A 22,019-nucleotide genomic window follows, 5' to 3' on the forward strand; every position below is an offset into this window, starting at 1 on the left:
TACATATGAGATGAATAATGTAGGTTATGTAAACATTATCTAATATAAATAATATAAAGTGGCAAGTGATAAATTGATTACATACATTTTCCCATTATTAAAGTGGCTTGAGTTCAGTCAGTATGTTGGCAGCAGCCACTCAATGTTAGTGATGGCTGTTTAACAGTCTGATGGCCTTGAGATAGAAGCTGTTTTTCAGTCTCTCAGTCCCAGCTTTGATGCACCTGTACTGACCTCGCCTTCTGGATGTTAGCGGGGTGAACAGGCAGTGGCTCGGGTGGTTGCTGTCCTTGATGATCTTTTTGGCCTTCCTGTGACATCGGGTGGTGTAGGTCCCCCCTCTAGGGGCGAAACCCGGCGTCCCACCTGGGCGAGCCTGACGGGCCAGCCGAGGCAGGGGCGCTGGGCAAGCTGGCTGGGCGTAAACTCCCGGCGAACCAGGAGAGGCATGGGAGCCTGGCGAGCCGGCTGAGGCATAGGAGCCTGACGATCCCGCTGCGGCGTGGGAGCCCGATGATCCAGCTGAGGCGTAGCAGCCTGACGAGCCGTCTGGGCATAAAAACCTGATGATCCGGCTGAGGCCCGAAATGGGATGGGCGCCTTCCGAGCCAACCGGGGCAAGAACCTCTCGAGCTAGCTAGGGCGTGATAGCCTCATGAGCTGGCTTAGGCACCCCTGGTTCCATCGGTGTCGGCCCCCGGCCCCGACGTCACCACCAACCGGAACGCCAGCACTCCCCGATGCTTCATTAGGTGGATTCTGTAAGGACCGACACTGGAGATGAGAAGCAAGTACGGGGAGTTGACATTTAATACAGGACAGGTAACAAAACAGGAACAGCGTCAGCACACGGGTAAACATGAACATATGACAATTAATGCTGCAGCAGGGAATAGAGCGGGGAGCCAGACAGATATAGAGAAGGTAATGACAGAGGTGATTGAATCCAGGTGAGTTCAATAATCGCTGATGCGCGTGACAGGGAAAGGCAGGTGGGCGTACTGATGGTGGCAGGAGTGCGTAATGCTGGGGAGCCTGGCACCTTCACGCGCCAGGGAGGGAGAGCGGGAGCAGGCGTGACAGAGTCGCAACTAAAGTCAATGCAAGTCAATGGTACCTATATTAGCATTTTCCAAACCATGTCCAAATTCTCTATAAGTAACTTAATTGAGTTACACAATCGATTTTGAGATACTTTGGGATATTAATAGTGAAATGTACAATGTAATTTTGTTTTGATATTTGATTTGTTTAATTAAAATAAGATACCTCGAGCTTTTAAGAGTCAACTGCTCAAAAATGTCCAAATAAAATGTATAAAATATATTTTAACACACTAATCTTCAAGAGGCATTTTGCCACATAGAGGGCAAAATGTCCCCTTTCTAGCAGCTTTTTTGTTTAAATTTTTTTTCCTTAAAGCTGGAATCCTTAATTCGTGAAACTGCCACGTCCGTTTGCGATATTACAACAACAAAGAAGTTACTGTAAACAACAAACAGATTTTTTCTCCTCGGATATCTTAGCACGGCAGAATATGTAAAAAATGTTACAACCTTGAGCGACGCTCCTCGCTTTTGCTTTGTCAAAAACCATAACAAAGTCCGTGGGTCGGACAGTGGCACTGTTGCCCCTACAGGGATTCTATCTTTGGGACGGGGACGGGGTGTTTTCACCAAACGTACCCTACTGTCTATTGAATGGGCTGGTTTTGATGGCAAAGGACGATGGCAACATTTGCAATGCAAATATGTCTATAAATTAAGTTTCAAACCAATATAACGCGAGCAGCATGACACTTGAGTATCACCTTACGTCTGCAAGTTGGTGTGAAATGTGATGTGATTATTCGACATAGGTAAATTATGATCAGTGACAATCCACTAGTACTACTAGCCAAATTCACCACAACTCCCAAAATCCATTGCATCATTCAAACCCTGATTCGAGGCTCTGATTAGTCTCTCTGTTCTGTCAATCAAATATCAGAGCGCTGATTCGACAGAAATGCGGTAGCTTTTTGTGGTGGGCGGATGTACATTTCCTTACATAGCTTGTTGTCCGTTGCTATCAACCTGCCGCAACTTCATGTGTGTTTAGTCACTCATGCATATGTCATTTTTAGATAAGTTATACGTTAGCAGTCTGCAACATTTAAGTAATCAATGCGTTAAAATTAAGCTGCATTTTTTTAATTTCGTGTTAACTGCCTGCAGGTTGGTCTCTAGTCGAGAGACATTGCCCGTTTTTTACCCCTGTGGTTGCGGTCTGGCCTTAGCCGCGGCTGCGAATCAGCTTAATCTTTTCTCAATATCGTCCTGCATTGAAACATGTTTATTTTATAAATATGACGGTGAGAGGGACCCTGTAAACTAAATGACTGTCAGAAATATCGCCTCCATTTGTAATATGGTAAGTAGCCATAGCGCCTTCGAGTGTCTGCTGCAGTCATCGTTGGCCACCTTGTCTGTGTAATGATGATGAGAGAGGTTCATGGTCGAATTGCTCCTGGGAGCTCGAGCTGATCGGCTGTAGTACCAAGCCACCAGTCCTTGTTTGACATGGATGCATGGGGGTGGGTCCATCATTTCGGAAGTGTAGCTTGATCTTGAATGATGAGTATGAGCCCTACATGTTTAGCTACTCTATCCAAATAAACACATGCAATGTAAATTGGCGACGTCAGGAAAATAGGTACCTGACAGTAACGTTGTCACACAAAGCTTGCTGTGCACACTTTACAAACACCTCTTAGTACGGTGCGTGACGTGATTTGACACCTTTTGACAGGTTGATTTCTAGTGTCAGGCTCGTGTGAATTTAAAGATCCCTAAGCTTAACTTGGAAGTGAAGAAAGGGAATATGACAGATCCTCTCATATGGCCATGAAACTATGCTAATCTATATTTAAAGGACCCATGTGCTGTGTGAAAGTGGTTTTCAGGTCAGCTTCCTCAATTACATTTTTAGTGACAGTCAGAGAGTATCCTGTCTCATGACATGGTTCCATCCCCACTGCTGCACCTGTATACACCTGTGTGCACCTGCTGCAGAGCCAAGGCAGTGATTGGTGAAGGCAGTGTAATAAGCTGTTTGTGGTGGGAGACTTCATGAAATTTCAATTATTCTATGATTGCAATGCTATTTATTAATTTAAATGTTTTGGGTTCAGTGTCTCACATGGAGGAGATGATGATGATGATGAGAGAGGTTCATGGTCGAATTTCTCCTGGGAGCTCGAGCTGACCGGCTGTAGTACCTAGCCACCAAGGGCATTACTGATGGGCATGATGAGCATCTGACTGACCCAACGTGTAGAGGAGGTCCTTCCGTGTAACATTTTACATTGCAGTGTCCTTACGACTGTGTAATTACTCCACACAGGAATAAGTACACTAGGCAATTGTGGTTTTACCTTTCTTTACCAGAACAGTGTGTAGGCTACTGAATCCTGCTGTTGATAAGGATTCAAAAGTTCAGGAAGATGTCAAGTTTGGAAGTATGAAAAATGTTATGTGGAGCAGAGCATTTGATTGGTGTTGAATGGGACCGTTATCATCATCTGGTATTTGTTTACTTTCCTTTGTGCCGTTGTTTGTGTAAGCTTTGATTGTTTAAATGAGACAAGAAAGTGTACGTTGTCTAGTTTGATTAAACACTTCATGTGTCTTTGGCACACGAGCGCGGGCTCAGCGGCGTGTGCATGCGTCTGTATGAGAGATTCAACATTGAGAACTCTGTCAAAACGGAAATCGGAGACAACAAAGCAATGTGTTCTGCTTTGACTGAGAGAAAATGACAGCAATTTTAAGACTTAAGCAACGCTAGCAGAAGTCTCTATGTTCTCTCAACAAAGACACGGCTTCATCTGGAAGCGCTCTGAGCTCTGGTTAGTCAATGGGCTCTGTCAGGAGATAAGTGCCCTGTCACTACATTACGGAACGTTAAATGAAACCAAACCACTCCTGATTTCCAGTAGCATGTATAAGCAGGGTTTGGGATGGGAAACGGCAAGCTACATGAAAGCTATAATATGCTGGAGTGGACTGCCAGTCTTTGTCAGAAATAATCCAGGCATTCACATATATCTGAAGCAAAGGTTAGACTTATGTGAGACAGAGACATGTGCAGCATGTGACCTCTCTATAAAGAGGCTTTGGTCCGTCAGTTTCCTGCGATATACTGTACTTACCTAGATGACTATTAGACCAGAGAGCTCTTGACCAGATTCACTAGCTGCAGTAATCTTGTGCCTATGAACCAGAGTGATACTGTTAGCACTGAGGCGGTGTGCCCTAGTAGGAAGTCCAATGTGTGCAACTCACCCGGCACGAACATAAAAAACATGAGCATGTCTACCTCTGCTAAGCTTCCCAGTAAAGCAATAAAAACAATCAAGTGTTCCAGAAAAGTCATAAAAATAGCCCACGTTAACATATGCAGCTTAAGAAACAAGGTTCATGAAATAAATCATTTGCTAGTAACAGATGACATTCATATTCTGACAATCTCTGAAACGCGCTTAGATAATACCTTTTTGATGATACAGTGGTAGCAATACATGGTTATAAGATCTACAGAAGAGACAGAAATACCAAAGGTGGAGGTGTGGCTGTTTAAATTCAGAAACACATTCCTGTAAAGTTTAGAGAGGATCTCATGTTAAATACTGTTTAAGTAGTATGACTATAGGTTCATCTGTCTCACCTAAAGCCTGTTCTGGTGAGATTTTTTGGGTGATTTCATCAGGCTGCTCACTCAAGAGAAAGATTCAAACTGTAACCAGTGCCTGCAACCTGGTTCAGGTTATCAGTCAATCCACCAGGGTAGTTACAAACAGCACAGGAATGAAATCATCATGTATTGATCACATCTTTACTAATGCTGCAGAAATTTAGCTTTAAAGCAGAATCTAAATTCATCAGATGTACTGATCACAATATAGTAGCCATAGCTAGGAAAACCAAAGATCCAAAGGCTGGACCTAATATAGTGTATAAGAGGTTATATAATAAGTATTGTAGTGATTCCTATGCTGTTGATGTAAAGAATATTTGTTGGCCTGTGGTTTGTAATGAGGAGCAACCAGATGCTGCACTTGACACATTTATGAAATTGCTTATCCAAGTTACTAATAAGCACGCACCCATTTAGAAAATGACAGTAAAAACTGTTACATCCCTGTGGATTGATGAGGAATTAAAAATGTGTATGGTTGAGAGGGATGAGGCAAAAGGAATGACAAATAAGTCTAGTTGCACAACCGATTGGCAAACGTACTGCAAATTGAGAAATCGTGACTAAACTGAATGAAAAGAAGAAGACACTTTGAAACAAAGATAATTGACATAAAGAATGATTGTAAAAAGCTTTGGAGCACCTTTAAATGAAATGTTGGGCAAAATGGCAAACTCAACACCATCATTCATTGAATCAGATGGCTCATTCATCACAAAACCCACTGATGTTGCCAACAACTTTAATTATTTTTTTCATTGGCAAGATTAGCAAACATAAGCATGACAGCAACAAACGCTGACACTACACATCCAAGTATATCTGACCAAATTATGGAAGACAAGCCTTGTAATTTGTGTGGGAGAGGTGAAAGAATTATTGTTGTCTATCAACAATGACAAACCACTGGGGTCTGAAAACTTGGATGGAAAATTACTGAGGATAATAGCAGATGATATTGCCGCACCTATTTGCCACATCTTCAATTTAAGCCTACTAGAAAGCGTGTGCCCTCGGGCCTGGAGGGAAGCTAAAGTCATTCCACTACCTAAGAATAGTAAAGCCCTCTTTACTGGCTCAAATAGCCGACCAATCAGCCTGTTACCAACCCTTAGTAAACTTCTGGACAAAATTGTGTTTGACCAGATACAATGCTATTTTACAATAAACAAATTGAGAACAGACATTAAGCACGCTTATAGGGAAGGACATTCAACAAGCACAGCACTTGACTGATGATTGGCTGAGAGAAAATGATGAAGAAAAAGATTGAGGGGGCTGTTTCGTTAAACTTCAGTTCGGCTTTTGACATTATCGATCATACAGTAGTCTGCTGCTGGAAAAACATAGGTGTTTTGGCTTTACTATATTGCTATATTGTGGATAAAAAGTTACCTGTCTAACAGAAAACAGTGTATTCTTTAATGGATGCCTCTCCAACATAATCCAGGTAGAATCAAGAATTCCCCAGGGCAGCTGTCTAGGCTGATCTTTACTAATGACATGTCTCATGTCTGACTCATGCTTTGAGTAAAGCCAGAGTGTCTATGTATGCTGATGACTCAACACTATACACGTCAGCTACTACAGCGACTGAAATGACTGCAACACTTAACAAAGTTCGTTTCAGAATATATATATTTCTAAAAGTTAAAGCATTTTATTTGGGACAAATCATTCACTAAACCCTAAGCCTCAACTAAATATTGTAATAAATAATGTGGAAATTGAGCAAGATGAGGTGACTAAACTGCTTGGAGTAACCCTGGATTGTAAACTGTCATGGTCAAAACATATTGATATAACAGTAGCTAAGATTGGGAGAAGTCTGTCCATAATAAAGCAATGCTCTACCTTCTTAACAGCACTATCAACAAGGCAGGTGCTACAGGCCCGAGTTTTGCCTTACCTGGACTACTGTTCAGTCGTGTGGTCAGGTGCCACAAAGAGGGCTTAGGACAGTTGCAATTGGCTCAGAACAGGGCAACAAGGCTGGCCCTTGGAGGTACACAGAGAGTTAACGTTAGTAAAATGCATGTCAATCTCTCCTGGCTGAAAGTGGAGGAAAGATTGACTTCACAACTCCGTGTATTTGTGAGAGGTGTTGAATGCACCGAGCTGTCTGTTTAAACTACTGGCACCTAGCTCGGACACCCATGCATACCCCACAAGAAATCCCACCAGAGGTCTCTTCACAGTCCCCAAGTTCAGAACAGACTATGGGAGGCGCACAGTACTACATAGAGCCATGACTACATGGAACTCTATTCCACATCAAACTCATGCAAGCAGTACCATTTAGATTTTAAAAAAACAATGATAAAAATACATCTTATGGTACAGCAGGGACTGTGAAGCAACAATCATAGGCATAGACACATCCATACATACACGATAACATACGCACTATACACACACATACTGTAGACATGGATTTTGTGTTGTAGATATGTGGTAGTAGAGTAGGGGCCTGAGAGCACACTTAATGTGTTGTGAAATCTGTTGGGAATATATTGTAATGTTTTTAAAAATGTATAACTACCTTATTTTTGCTGGACCCCAGGAAGAGTAGCTGCTGCATTGGCAGCAGCTAATGGGGATCCATAGTAAGTAACACAGCCCTGAAGAAGAGAACAGACATGTGTGAGTAAGGCACTTCAGATGATGTGTAGCCTATTTCATGTATAATAAGGATGTTTAGACAGTGCACATTTGAGCTCGTGTTCTCTCTCTCTGGTCTCCCTCAGGGCACCAATGCCTCTGCTCTGGAGAAAGACATTGGTCCGGAGCAGTTCCCAATCAACGAACACTACTTTGGATTGGTCAACGTAAGTGTCATTCACTCTGTCCACTAGGTCACTACTGAGTCATGTTTTCCATCGGACAGGTGCTTGGTGTTGACACTTTTCATGAGAAACAGGTTGTTTTGTTTGTTGGCTAGTCAGTAATGCTACCATTGTTTGTGAATTATATCTTTACATAGTTTAGATGTCTCTGCCTGTCCCAGTTTCCCTGCTATTCTATTTCTGTTGGCAAAACAAATCTTTGAGAGCCTTATGTTACCCAACTACTCTGTTAGCCAACCCTTCAGCTGGCTTCTGTTTAATGACTGGAATGTAGCTGAAATGTTGAGCGGTTCACCGGTGGGTTGTATGTATAAAAAACATTTAATTAAATAAAACTTCAGATGGAGATTGATGATTCTCAAAGCAGAGTTTGGCTAGCCTGGTTGCCGTCTCTGTTCAGCCATTACATTCCACTCCTTGCCACTCATGTCATTTGCAAAAGAGACTGGCCTTTCTGCAATCTTCAAATATGAACATTCTATCATTAATCAGCTCGAGGAGATTAGAGGATTTGATAACTTTCACATCTTTCGTCCAATCACAATGTTTATGCAAATTAGACTGAGAACATTTTCCTAATTCATTCATACATTTGATTGGAAGCATTCTAACATTGGGCATTCTGACGTAATACATTTAATTGTAAACATAAACATTGCACGTGGGGAGAACGGAGGATTCCTGTTTATTGTACTTTTACCAGAAGCCAATATGATCACATTTAGAGGTTGACCGATTAATGAGGGCCGATTTCAAGTTTTCATAACAATCGGGCATCGGTATTTTTGGACACCGATTTAGCCGATTTTATTTATTTATTTTTGTTATTAAAAAAAATGTTTTACACCTTTTATTTAACTAGGCAAGTCAGTTGAGAACACATTCTTATTTTCAATGACGGCCTAGGAACGGTGGGTTAACTGTCTTGTTCAGGGGCAGAACGACAGATTTTTACCTTGTCAGCTCAAGGATTCAATCTTGCAACCTTACGGTTAACTAGTGCAACGCTTTAACCATCTGCCTTATATTGCACTCCACGAGGAGCCTGCCTGTTACGTGAATGCAGTAAGAAGCCAAGGTAAGTTGCTAGCTAGCATTAAACTTATCTTATAAAAAACATTCAATCAATCATAATCACTAGTTAACTACACATGGTTGATGATATTACTAGTTTATCTAGCGTGTCCTGCGTTGCATATAATCGATGCGGTGCGCATTCGCGAAAAAGGTCTGTCGTTGCTCCAACGTGTACCTAACCATAAACATCAATGCCTTTCTTAAAATCAATACACAAGTATATATTTTTAAACCTGCATATTTAGTTAATATTGCCTGCTAACATGAATTTCTTTTAACTAGGAAAATTGTGTCACTTCTCTTGCAAACAGAGTCAGGGTATATGCAGCAGTTTGGGCCGCCTGGCTCGTTGCGAACTGTGTGAAGATTATTTCTTCCTAACAAAGACAGCCGACTTCGCCAAACGAGGGATGATTTAACAAAAGCGCATTTGCGAAAAAAGCACAATTGTTGCACGACTGCACCTAACCATAAACATCAATGCCTTTCTTAAAATCAATACACAGAAGTATATATTTTTAAACCTGCATATTTAGCTAAAGGAAATCCAGGTTAGCAGGCAATATTAACCAGGTGAAATTGTGTCACTTCTCTTGCATTCATTGCACGCAGAGTCAGGGTATATGCAACAGTTTGGGCCGCCTGGCTCGTTGCGAACTAATTTGCCAGAATTTTACATAATTATGACATAACATTGAAGGTTGTGCAATGTAACAGAAATATTTAGACTTATGGATGCCACCCGTTAGATAAAATACGGAACGGTTCTGTATTTCACTGAAAGCATAATCGTGATAGTTTCCGGATTTGACCATATTAATGACCTAAGGCTCGTGTTTCTGTGTGTTATTATGATATAATTAAGTCTATGATTTGATAGAGCAGTCTGACTGAGCGATGGTAGGCACCAGCAGGCTCGTAAGCATTCATTCAAACAGCACTTTCGTGCGTTTTGCCAGCAGCTCTTCGCAATGCTTCAAGCATTGCGCTGTTTATGACGTCAAGCCTATCAACTCCCGAGATTAGGCTGGTGTAACCGATGTGAAATGGCTAGCTAGTTAGCGGGGTGCGCGCCAATAGTGTTTCAAACGTCACTCGCTCTGAGACTTGGAGTAGTTGTTCCCCTTGCTCTGCATGGGTAACGCTGCTTTGAGGGTGGCTGTTGTCGATGTGTTCCTGGTTCGTGCCCAGGTAGGAGCGAGGAGAGGGACGGAAGCTATACTGTTACACTGGCAATACTAAAGTGCCTATAAGAACATCCAATAGTCAAAGGTATATGAAATACAAATCGTATAGAGAGAAATAGTCCTATAATAACTACAACCTAAATCTTCTTACCTGGGAATATTGAAGACTCATGTTAAAAGGAACCCCCAGCTTTCATATGTTCTCATGTTCTGAGCAAGGAACTTAAACGTTAGCTTTATTACATGGCACATAATGCTCTTTTACTTTCTTCTCCAACACTTTGTTTTTGCATTATTTAAACCAAATTGAACATGTTTCATTATTAGAGGCTAAATTGATTTTATTGTTGTATTATATTAAGTTAAAATAAGTGTTCATTCAGTATTGTTGTAATTGTCATTACAAATAAATGTAAAAAAAAATAATCCGATTAATCGGTATAGTTTTTTTTCGGGACCTCCAATAATCGGTATCGGTTTCGGCGTTGAAAAATCATAATCGGTCGACCTCTAATCACAATACAAGAGAAGCTCTTGCCGTTCAAAGTTCCCCACCAGTTCATTGTGAACGCTGAAGCCTATTTTATATCCAGCAAGCAAGAGAAAGGTGCTTCTTTCCTCAAATATATATTTTAATTGCTCAAAATAAGTGACCAAACTACACTGAACAAAAATATAAAAGCAACATGTAAATGTTTCATGAACTGAAATAAAAGATCCCAGAAATGTTCCATACGCACAAAAAGTTTATTTAGCTCAAATTTTGTGCACAAATTTGGTTATATCCCTGTTTGTGAGCATTTCTCCTTTGCCAAGATAATCCATCTTCCTGGCAGGTGTGGCATATCAAGAAGCTGATTAAACAGCATGATTACTACACAGGTTCACCTTGTGCTGGGGACAATAAAAGGCCACTCTAAAATGTGCAGTTTTGTCACACAATGACATAGATGTCTCAAGTTTTTAGGGAATGTGCAATAAGCATGCTGATTGCAGGAATGTCCACCAGCTGTTGCCAGAGAAGTAAATGTTAATTTGTCTACCATGAGCCACCTCCAACGTCGTTTTAGAGACTTTTGCAGTACGTCCAACCGGCCTCACAACTGCAGACCATGTGTATGGGGTCGTGTGGGCGAGTGGTTTGCTGATGTCAATGTTGTGAACAGAGTGCCCCATGTTGGCGGTGGGTTTATGGTATGGACAGGCATACACTACGGACAACGAAAACAATTGTTTCATCGATGGCAATTTGAATACACAAAAATACTGTGACGAGATCATGAGGCCCATTTTTTTTTTTTAAGGTATATGTGAGCAACAGATGCCCATCTGTATTCCCAGTCATGTGAAATCCATAGGGCCTAATTAATTTATTGAAATTGACTTATTTCCTCATTAACTGTAAAATCAATGAAATTGTTGCAAATTGCTTTTATATTTTTGTTAAGTGTATATATTGCTACTTCTGGGTAACACATTGGGCAAGGCTACTGGTTCAAGAGCTATAAGAGGCATACAGAGAGGATGGAAGAGAGAGATGCCAGTGGAGATGCATGAATTGCACAAGAAGGGAACAATGAGTGACAGAGATGTGTAAGTCAGTTTATTCATAGGCTGGGCTATTAATCCACCACTTGTATGCTAGCCTATATATTAGGCCTAGCTTACTAGAATGAATTTAGGCGACCACCACGTGTGCTATGCAAGCCAGAGACAAAAGCAATAAAAAAGACGAAGAACAAGCTATAAAGGGAAAAATACTGGAGTTTTTTATAATGTTGTGATATTGTCATAACGATACCATATGTCAACTAAAATAAAATCCTGATATGTAACTGTATGGACCCCGTCCGTCTATGTCCGTTCAGAAAGTTTCCTAAAGTAGCCTGTCTGGAATCCATCTCTTAATAAGAGAGGGACAAATAATACAACTGAAATGAGCATATCATTTTTAACATGTAAGCAAGTCATGATGATCAGCATATGTGCGAGGAATGACGACAGGTGCTAATTTTGCGTTTATTTCCTCCCATTTAATGAGAGGCAACTGAAGCAAACGTAGCTTGATTGAATCTTGTAGGCTAATAATTTTCGTATCATTATTTCTCTCTCATTACGGAGTCCTCTCTAGCCACTTTGAACAACATCATCTTGCATTGACACTGTCTTCTCACAAGGGAATGACCGCAGCAGGTGATAATAGTATTGTTTGTTGTTCTTAAAATCCTCATTCTATATTGCACCAAATTTGCACGCACCTCATGTTCCATAACGTTGTCATGGAAAATATTAATGTTGTTTCCAACTACCAATCAGCAACTTCGCCGTAAATCTGGCTGCATATTGAACGCTAAGATTGCCCGAACGACCAGTCTCTGGCAAATGACAGGAGTGAAATGTTAGCTAAAAAGACTGGTACCAAGACTAGTTTGGCTACATTAAGTTAAAATTCATACATTTATCTGATGGCAGCTGTGCAGTCTGGCTCTCACATCCCTTTTTAGATGTGAGAACACTCATCTCACCTTGCACCAAGTCTGTTGGAGGTGACGGTCATGAATCTTCTCTCCGTGTTTTCAATGTTACTTTTTTCGGTCCTCAGAGTGATAAAAATCTCACCCTCTCTTTTTCTATTTGTCCCTGCCGGGTTGGCCCCCTCAGTTTGGCAACACGTGTTACTGTAACTCGGTGCTTCAGGCCCTGTACTTCTGCCGGCCCTTCCGGGAGAACGTGCTGGCCTACAAGGCCCAGCAGAAGAAGAAGGAGAACCTGCTCACGTGTCTGGCAGACCTCTTCCACAGCATCGCCACCCAGAAGAAAAAGGTGGGAGTCATCCCGCCCAAGAAGTTCATCTCACGCCTGCGCAAGGAGAATGGTGAGAGAGACTACACCAAACCCAAATGACGCTGGGGACAAATACACTAGAGGACCATAGTGTAATACCCTCATAGCTACCATTTTGTATAGGTTGTCATATGATTGTTGTTGGTTGACAAACTGGCTGTGTGTTGATCGGTTTCAGGCCAGCGTTTAGAGGTTTCAGACTGCCGAGACCAGTTATCTTGAATCAACCGTATCCAGGAATGATACAGTAGGCATGTTTTGAGCTGGGGATTGAGATAGGGCTAGAGGGGAAGTGGAAGTGTTTTTCTCAGGTGATTGTCACTGTGGGGTGAAGGGCAGGTGCATGTTGTGGCGGTGCGGACATTCAGAACATGGACCTGGAATAGAAGCAGGTTGTTGTTGTCTGACTCCAGGCAGCTCTCTCTATGAATGAACAATGAACATCTATGTGTGGACTAGGGCCTGGTCAGCTGCTTTCTCTCACACTCTCTCTCCTGCTCTCCAATTTCACTTTTCACACATATCGGATTTGTGTGTGCATGCATGTGTGTTGACCTGCCTGGATTCACCTTGATCAGGACTATTGACTGACTGAACACCGTTCTACGCAGTTTCCCTAAAAGCCCCTGTCCTCTGTCTCCCCTACAGACCTGTTTGACAACTACATGCAGCAGGACGCCCATGAGTTCCTCAACTACCTGCTGAACACAGTGGCAGACATCCTGCAGGAGGAGAAGAAGCAGGAGAAGCAGAACGGCCGCCTCAAGAACAACGGCACGGCCGTCACCACAGAGACGGAGCCCGAGAACAAGCCCACGGAGCCCACCTGGGTGCATGACATCTTCCAGGGAACTTTGACCAATGAGACGCGCTGCCTCAACTGTGAGACGGTGAGTCAGAGCTGGTAGACCCTATAGAGTGATTTCTGGGGTAGTGGGTTTTATGGAGCCTCGCAAGCCGCCTGATCTCATGAGCTTACATCCGTGCAGCGAACCATTCATGTAATCTCGCGAGATCAGGCAGCTTGCGAGGCAAGGTTTTCTGTTCTCTGGCAGTGATTGAAATGGGTGGTCCTAATTCAACCAAGTTATGTAGGACATAAACGCTTATGTAAGAATACTTTATTGATTGGAAATGTCTCTTGTTTTATTTTTAACTCAAGCCCCTTCCTCAGCAGTGTTGGTAATGCTTTCCCAATCGACTAGCAGGGCATAGCTAAGTGACTGTCTCCCACAGAGGGATTAGCTCTGTCTGTAATAGTAAGCTCTCAGCTCTGACGGATATCCTCCAGCCCCCACAGGCTGTGGCATCGGTCTACCACTCTGCCGCTCTCTCCTTCTGTATCTGCGACGCAGGAGGCATTGATGCTCAGAGAGGAAGAGCAGAGGGAGGGAGGGAGGGAGGTAGAGAATGGCCTTGAACAACCCTCTTCACCACGCTACAAGCACTGTGCTTCTCAATGACACGTACTATCAATACATCAAATGGACCCGCTCTCTCATTTTGTGTGCCAGTGTGTGGTCAGGTCACAGAGCAGGAGCAGCATCGGTGCCTTTCAGCACGTGAAGAGGCAAGTACACCGACTCACCTCATCTGTGTGTTTCTCTTTCCCTCCCTCTCTCTCTCTCTCTCTCTCGGACAGGTGAGCAGCAAAGATGAGGACTTCCTGGATCTGTCTGTGGACGTAGAACAGAATACATCAATAACACACTGTCTTAGGTAATATTGACCTGTTACTTGGTATCTTTCTGTACCATAACTACTCCCTGTATCAAGCTTACTGACACAGTCCCCTCTGTGTGCGTTGTGTTCCCCAGGGACTTCAGTAACACAGAGACCTTGTGCAGTGAATACAAATACTACTGTGAGGCATGCTGCAGCAAGCAGGAGGCCCAGAAACGGTCAGTACACAACACGTTTCCACTCAGATTGGGTGTGTATGACTGCGGTATCTGTCTGTCTTTATGTACAGTACCAGTCAAAAGTTTGGACACACCTACTCATTCAAGGGTTTTTATTGATTTCTACATTGTAGAATATTAGTGAAGATGTCAAAACTATGAAATAACACATATGGAATCATTTAATAACCAAAAAAGTGTTTAATAAAATCAAAATATTGTTCAAAGTAGCCATCCTTTGCCTTGATGACAACTTTGCACACTCTTGGCATTCTCTCAACCAGCTTCACCTGGTATGCCTTTCCAACAGTCTTGAAGGAGTTCCCACATATGCGGAGCACTTGTTTTTTGCTTTTTCTCCACACTGCAGTCCAACTCATCCCAAACCACCTCAATTAGGTTGTCGGGTGATTGTGGAGACCAGGTCATCTGATGCAGCACTCCATCACTCTCCTTCTTGGTCAAATAACCCTTACACAGCCTGGAGGTGTGTTGGGTCATTGTCCTGTTGAAAAACAGATAATAGTCCCACTAAGCGCAAACCAGATGGGATGGCGTATTGCTGCAGAATGCTGTGGTAGCCATCCTGGTTAAGTGTGCCTTGAATTCTAAATAAATCACCAACAATGTCACCAGCAAAGCACCATCACACTTCCTCCTCCATGCTTCATGGTGGGAACCACACATGCGGAGATCATCTGTTCACCTACTCTGCGTCTCACAAAGACACGGAGGTTGCAACCAAAAATCTCACATTTGGACTCGACAGACCAAAGGGCAGATTTTCACCGGTCTAATGTCCAGTGCTCGTGTTTCTTGGCCCAAGCCAGTCTTTTCTACTTATTGGTGTCCTTCAGTAGTGGTTTCTTTGCAGCAATTTGACCATGAAGGCCTGATTCACGCAGTCTCCTCTGAACAGTTGATGTTGAGATGTGTCTGTTACTTGAACTCTGAAGCATTTATTTGGGCTGCAATTTCTGAGGCTGGTAACTCTAATGAACTTATCCTCTGCAGCAGATGTAACTCTGGGTCTTCCTTTCCTGTGTTGGTCCTCATGAGAACTTTTAACAAGACAAAATTGTTAATTGAAATGCATTCTAGGTGACTACCTCATGAAGCTGGTTGAGAGAATGCCAGGAGTGTGCAAAGCTGTCATCAAGGCAAAAGGGTGGCTACATTGACACTTAACACTTTTTTGGTTAATACAAGATTCCATATGTGTTATTTCATAGTTTTGATGTCTTCACTATTATTCTACAATGTAGAAAATAGTCAAAATAAATAAAAACCCTGGAATGAGTAGGTGTGTCCATACTTTTGACTGGTACTGTATTTCTATATGTTTTTACTCTTTGCTTGTCTGTGTCTGTATATAACTCCTGTGTGTCCCTGTAGGATGCGGGTTAAGAAGTTGCCTATGATCCTGGCCCTGCACCTGAAGCGGTTTAAGTACATGGAGCAGCTGCACCGATACACCAAGCTATCCTATCGCGTCGTCTTCCCTCTGGAGCTCCGCCTCTTCAACACCTCTGGAGATGCTACCAACCTCGACCGCATGTATGACCTGGTCGCTGTGGTCGTCCACTGTGGCAGGTAGGGGGCACAAACACATACACACATGTCTATTCTATACTGAACAAGAATATAAACTCTACATGCAGCAATTTCAAAGATTTTACGGAGTTACAGTTCATAGAAGGAAATCGGTCAATTTAAATAAATGAAAGCCCTAATCTAAGGATTTCACATGACTGGGCAGGGGCGCTGCCATGGGTGGGCCTGGGAGGGCATAGGCCCACCCACTTGGGAGCCAGGTCCACCCACTGGAGAGCCAGGCACAGCCAATCAGAATGAGTTTTCCCCACAAAAGGGCATTATTACCGACAGAAATACTCCTCGCACCCCCACTTCCCGCAGGTGAAGAAGCCGGATGTGGAGGTCCTGGGCTGGCGTGGTTACACGTGGTTTGCTGTTGTGAGGCTGGTTGAATGTACTGCCAAATACTCTAAAACAACGTTGGAGGCGGCTTATGGTTGAGAAATGAACATTCAATTCTCTGGCAAACTAATTTCTGCTCAAAATTTGAGAGAAATAAGCTTTTTGTTCGTATGGGAATTTTGTGGGATATTTTATTTCAGCTCATGAAAAATGGGACCAGCACTTCACACTTTACGTTCATATTTCTGTTCAGTATACGTTCAGCACCTTTGGACACACATTCTTATGCAAACACACTTACTCGTATCCAAACAAACTTGTACCTTGTACTTTGCAGAGACTTTGTCATATCACCGCTTTCCCCTTCTTTCTTCCTCAGTGGACCCAACAGAGGACACTACATCACCATAGTGAAGAGTCACGGCTTCTGGCTGCTGTTTGATGATGATATCGTGGAGGTGTGTGTCACAGTCATGCTCTTCTGTAATACTGTTATTTTTAGTTGGCCAGCACACCTGTTTATATGTCTCATACAGCATGTTTCATCATTTTGTTGTGTCCCTCTCTGGTTTGTTCAGAAAATCGATGCCCAGGCCATCGAGGAGTTCTATGGGCTGACGTCAGACATCTCAAAGAACTCGGAGTCTGGATACATCCTCTTCTACCAGTCCAGGGAGTAAATGTATTAAACACCCAGCCAACCAGAGCCCCTTAGAGAGAACGATGGGAACTTTGACCCTGACCCCTGAACCCTGTCTGAGATGTGTGCCAACACCATTCCCTATCCCACGGCCTGCCCTGGGTGTGCCTGCACTTCATTTCCCATAACCCCCTTCCCTCCCTGCACTCAGCATGCTGGGAGGACTCTGCCAACTGCGTTTTGCCCTTCAGCCACATGCAAAAAAAAAAAAAACAGTCACAACAACAAGAACAAGGGGGAAAAGGAAGATACAACAGGCTGGTGTGTGATGTCTGTTTGCCTCCACATGGGGCCAGCTCTTGAGGTCTGTAGTCCCAGCACGGGTCACTCTCCCTGGGTCTGCCTGGCATACAGAGCTGGCTGGACTGGTACAGATTCAGACTGCTGTTGGAAAGGAGATTGTATCCTTTATATATCTGTATAGTATGTCTATTTTCACGTAATGTCACACGCTCATAAATCCTTTTAGTAGGGTTATCCTGTGACCTTATATTTGTCCTGCCCATAGAAGTCTTCTACGTGGGGTATAGCTAGAGCTGGGATGGAAGTTCAAGTGAAGGATATAAACTAGGTGAGAGAGGGTCTATGCATATGGTGTAGCTGAAATACATATTTCAGTGTTCACAGTTTAAGCTGGTGTGGATTATTGTTGACTTGAGTTGTGACCAAGCCAAACCTATTCATCGCGGTGCTGAGAAATTGTAGTCCTACAGAAGACCAGGCTGCATGTACAAACTACAGCTCTACTAGTCTCTAGAATAGTCTGTTTTAGTTCATGCCCAGTTCATTCTCTGTCTAGTCCTTGTTGTGCAAAACACTATGTATTGCTCTTATTTTATTGATGTTGGGGAGTTGTAATGTTGAGTGTGCTGGTAGGAGGAGGATATTGTGTGTCAGACTCCATCTTGTCTTGTGTGTGTGACATCTCCCCCATAGAGTCCTGTAGGTAATACACATACAGAGCTCTCTGGGGTTGAATTGAACTTTGACAACGTTCTAGTTTGAAGTATGTGGATAGCTGAGCTCTGTCAAGAGAACCACATGAGGTAAGACGGAGGGATCAAAATCCACAGTTGCAACTGGCAAGGCGTCCTTGAACAGTACTGTTTTTCACAGTGAGATTGGTGCAACAGGAGGAGGTGAAATGAGCTGATAAGATGTTGACTTCCCTGTTGAAGCGAATATAGATGTTAAATGCTGGTGTGTTTCGTTACGAGCTAGTCTCCTCCCAGTCGTGTGTATCTGTGTGTGAGATGGATCAAAGGAGGTGGAACTCCTTTGCTAGGTGCAATATGGGGCTGCGGTTCACACACTGCAAACGTTGGTCTGATGTTACTTAGAACCTTTTAGTACTTCTGCAGTGACACCATAGTCTGAATATTGATATTGGTCATTCCTATGTTGAAGTCTTTACATGTGTTCTATCACCGTTTTATTTTGCCTCGTTGTCCCTTCCATTGTTAGGCACTTGACTTGGAACCAATGTTCTTTACTCAGAAGCTGTGCCTGGCAGATACTATAAGTTGTGTTTAGTGTGAAGGTGACCAGTGGTCTATATAGACTGATGATTTACCATCCCATAAGGTTAGGGCAACGTACTGTAGAGTAGAACTATATCAAAGGCCATATAAAGGTATTTGAAGAATCAGTGCTGCTCAGACTGTCCTATGGCACTCTAATTCACTGTAATACTGAAAGAATAATGACCCAAGTGCATCTCGCTTTAAAGAGATGTTCCGGAACTTTGGTGACTATTGTGTATTCTTTAAACCTCCCGCTTTGGGCTGGATGTGTCAGTGTAGTTTATACATGCAGAATTACTATTTTACCTAAATTATCCACAAAATCCCTAGTTTGAAAGCGACTATTTCTGGAATTTGTGCTGCGCCATTTTCCTCCAGCCCCCCTAGCAATTCGAGTTCTAGCCAATGAGCTTCAGACCCTCGCCATTTGAGTAAAATCTGCACATACTGTATGTGATGTAGTACACTATTTTCAGGGAACACTTTTGTCTTGTGAGAGCTACTTTCAGAACTACTGGATAAAAAGTCTACAAATGTACCGGAGAATTTCTTTAAATTAGAAGTAGAGATGATTTGGGTTATGTGTGAGGTTCACTGTGCCTCCTTTTTTATGTGAGTTGGCATGTAATGTGTGAGAGTGTGTTGAAGCATCTAGATGGTTAACTGACTATTTTCTTCTGTTTAGTATAACTGGGTAAAGTCAATGGTGAATATGTGCCAATCTGGGGTCACTAATGACCTTGCAAAACTGGACAGGAACTCTTACAGAACACTATTTTCTCTGCTAAGATACAAGTGTACATACATTATGTAGGAAATATATTTTTTAAAAGCTAGAAGCTAAAACACTAAGAGAAAGAGGAGTTAACTAGAAAATAAAAACAAACCCTGTAAAGACATATGGAGCTGCTTTACAATCAGTCAATCACATAATCAATTCATCACACAATAGTTACACAATCGAGGAATGTCACAATCAGCCAGAGCTGTTTGAGGCATTTTAAACTTTATGATGGGAAGAGATACTGTGTGTGCTAATCTTCCAATTACTGTTCTGCACACACCCTCGCTCAGATGCTGTCTTTTTGCACTCCTAACGTGGTCTCAACAGTCTATAAATGTGAAGTGTTCTACCTATGGGACTCCGGTGCAGTGCCTAGAGATGAATACGTACTGTACTAGCATGTCTATGTTGGTAAGAGGAGAAGTTAAAGGGAGATCCAGGCACTAGCTAACGCTCAATTCCAATGAGTTGTTTGTAAACTGAAAGTGCACTTTACTAGTGATGAGCTTAACTACGAGCCACAGTCTGAGTACTTTTTGGATTTCCTTGTCCTCTGTTCAATAAAAGGACTGTATCAACTAAGGCACTGGGATTTGTGAAGAATTAGTTTGTCATGTTCTTTGGATTTTCAAAGATTTCTTAACCCCCCTCACCATCAACTCGTTCTCCTCTTAACCCCCAGGCCAGTCCTTCACATCCCCACAGTCATCAGTCATGTCACAGTTGTTTTCCTTTACCTGTTAGTTACACACACAGTTCATTCCTGTGTTGTCAACCTGGTCACTTCCTCTGTCACATCATGTTTACCAGGCAGTGTGTGCATGTTGCTGTGGTGACAGCCAGCCACAGCGACGCAGCATCACAGAACACAATGTACAACAGCATGTGAGGGGAGACTCCAACAGAGAAAGAGAATATTCCAGAACTATTAGACATCTTGCTTTCTCCTTCCTTCATCTACTCTATATTACAGCCATCGGTGACGAAGGTGAGGAAAGAATGCCTTTTATGTTTTATTGGAATGTGTTTAGTGACCCTTGAGAGCCCATCTTGTAGAAGCCAATGCATCATCAGTTTGGCAGATTGTTTTTTTTTCTTTTTTGCGTTTTGGTAGAGCGCTCTTATCCAGCACAACTAGGTTTAAGTGCCTTGTTCAAGGGCACATTGACCGATTTTTCACAAATGTGGGATTCGAACCAGCAACATTTTGGTTACTGGTCCAACGCGCTTAACCACGAAGCTACCTACCGCTCTGCAGGCTAACAGTCCCATCGGTCTGCATTTTGGGGTGGCATCTGCCTCAGAAAAATATATTTAATGTCTGCCATTGTGATGATTTTAAGGGTTACTGTATGTTGTGTGTGTACACGCCTGGCTGTGTGTATGTATGTTTGTGCATGGCTGTGCGTGTGCGGAAAATCATATTTGTTGTTGTCGTGTCTTTGGCTATGCCGGATTAAGTGATATGACATGCTAACCTATAAAATTCTCTCTGTAATTAATATTACCTGATTAAGCTAATCATGTAAATGTAATTAACTAGAAAGTCGGGGCACCACGGAAGAACGTTTATAGAGCCGTTATCTTCCGAATAAACTCTTAAAATACTTCGTAATATTTTACATCGATAGCAGTCAATATTAACCCTTATCTTATTTTCAGTCTCATAATGAAAGTTGTAAATTCTTGGCTATCTTCACGAACCCTGGCTAACAAGTTGAATCAGCAATACAAAATTGGGTTTAATTATTTATTTACTAAATACCTAAACTAATCACACAGAATTACAAATACACAGAATACAAATGATGTCATACACAAAACGTCCTGGTGGACGGAACCTGTATGAAAGCTGGTTACACAAAGGAAAGGGGGTTGGGCTTGAATGAAAGAGCGGGAAGATTTAGGAACGAAGAAACAGCAGCTATGCTATCGTAAATACATTATCTTATGCATTCTAAATTACCGCCCATTTGGAAAAGGAAAATGCAATAAATATTTACTCTGAGCTGCGCTTCGGTAGATTGGTCGTAGATGCTGGCCGGGTTGGCCAACAGATCTCCCTGTACTTGGAAGAATGTCTCTGGTGGTGAATTGGATACGTGGTGGTATCTTCGTCCGTCTGTTAGACTGGATCCGTCGTCCGTCCTTTCCTAGCCCACGTCTACAGCGGCCGCTGCTAACTCAACGGCTAGGAAGTAGCACTTCTGTAGTGAATAAGCTCAAAGTTCATACCAGTTCATACCATAGCTCACGCCGAGGTTGGCTTAGTTCTGTCCTTGACATGTGTGTCCTTCTAACGTAGAGGCTGCAGACCTCACGTGCTGGAACAACATGGTTATCTTTTCGTCAAAGGCTTATATAGTGGAGAGGGGGGAAGGATGTGTTTCATCGTTTATAACCCCTCCTCTTCACAGGGGTGGGCCACTGATCAAGCAGGGCACTTTCCTTATGAAAACCCAATTCTCTCATTTGGAAGCTA

At 42.6% G+C, this 22,019-nt stretch overlaps 1 protein-coding gene across 3 annotated transcripts; it reads left to right on the top strand.

Annotated features, from left to right (window-relative positions):
* Nucleotides 1-2,025: 2,025 nt before the first annotated feature.
* Nucleotides 2,026-20,119, top strand: LOC106584112 (ubiquitin carboxyl-terminal hydrolase 46). Of its 3 annotated transcripts, XM_045706179.1 has the most exons (10): nt 2,026-2,412; nt 7,301-7,380; nt 7,485-7,565; nt 12,509-12,722; nt 13,340-13,581; nt 14,334-14,410; nt 14,509-14,592; nt 15,988-16,185; nt 16,910-16,988; nt 17,109-20,119. In XM_045706179.1, the coding sequence occupies exons 5-10, from the start codon at nt 13,357-13,359 to the stop codon at nt 17,208-17,210; spliced, it is 765 nt and encodes a 254-aa protein (XP_045562135.1). In that variant the 5' UTR covers nt 2,026-2,412; nt 7,301-7,380; nt 7,485-7,565; nt 12,509-12,722; nt 13,340-13,356; the 3' UTR covers nt 17,211-20,119. The 3 variants fall into 3 exon arrangements, with proteins under 3 accessions (XP_045562135.1, XP_014024451.1, XP_045562136.1); XM_014168976.2 differs by lacking the exon at nt 7,301-7,380; XM_045706180.1 differs by lacking the exons at nt 2,026-2,412; nt 7,301-7,380; nt 7,485-7,565; nt 12,509-12,722 and adding an exon at nt 12,869-12,938.
* Nucleotides 20,120-22,019: the final 1,900 nt, after the last annotated feature.

Source organism: Salmo salar, chromosome ssa23 (genome assembly GCF_905237065.1).
Source record: "Salmo salar chromosome ssa23, Ssal_v3.1, whole genome shotgun sequence".
Lineage (NCBI taxonomy): Eukaryota > Metazoa > Chordata > Actinopteri > Salmoniformes > Salmonidae > Salmo > Salmo salar.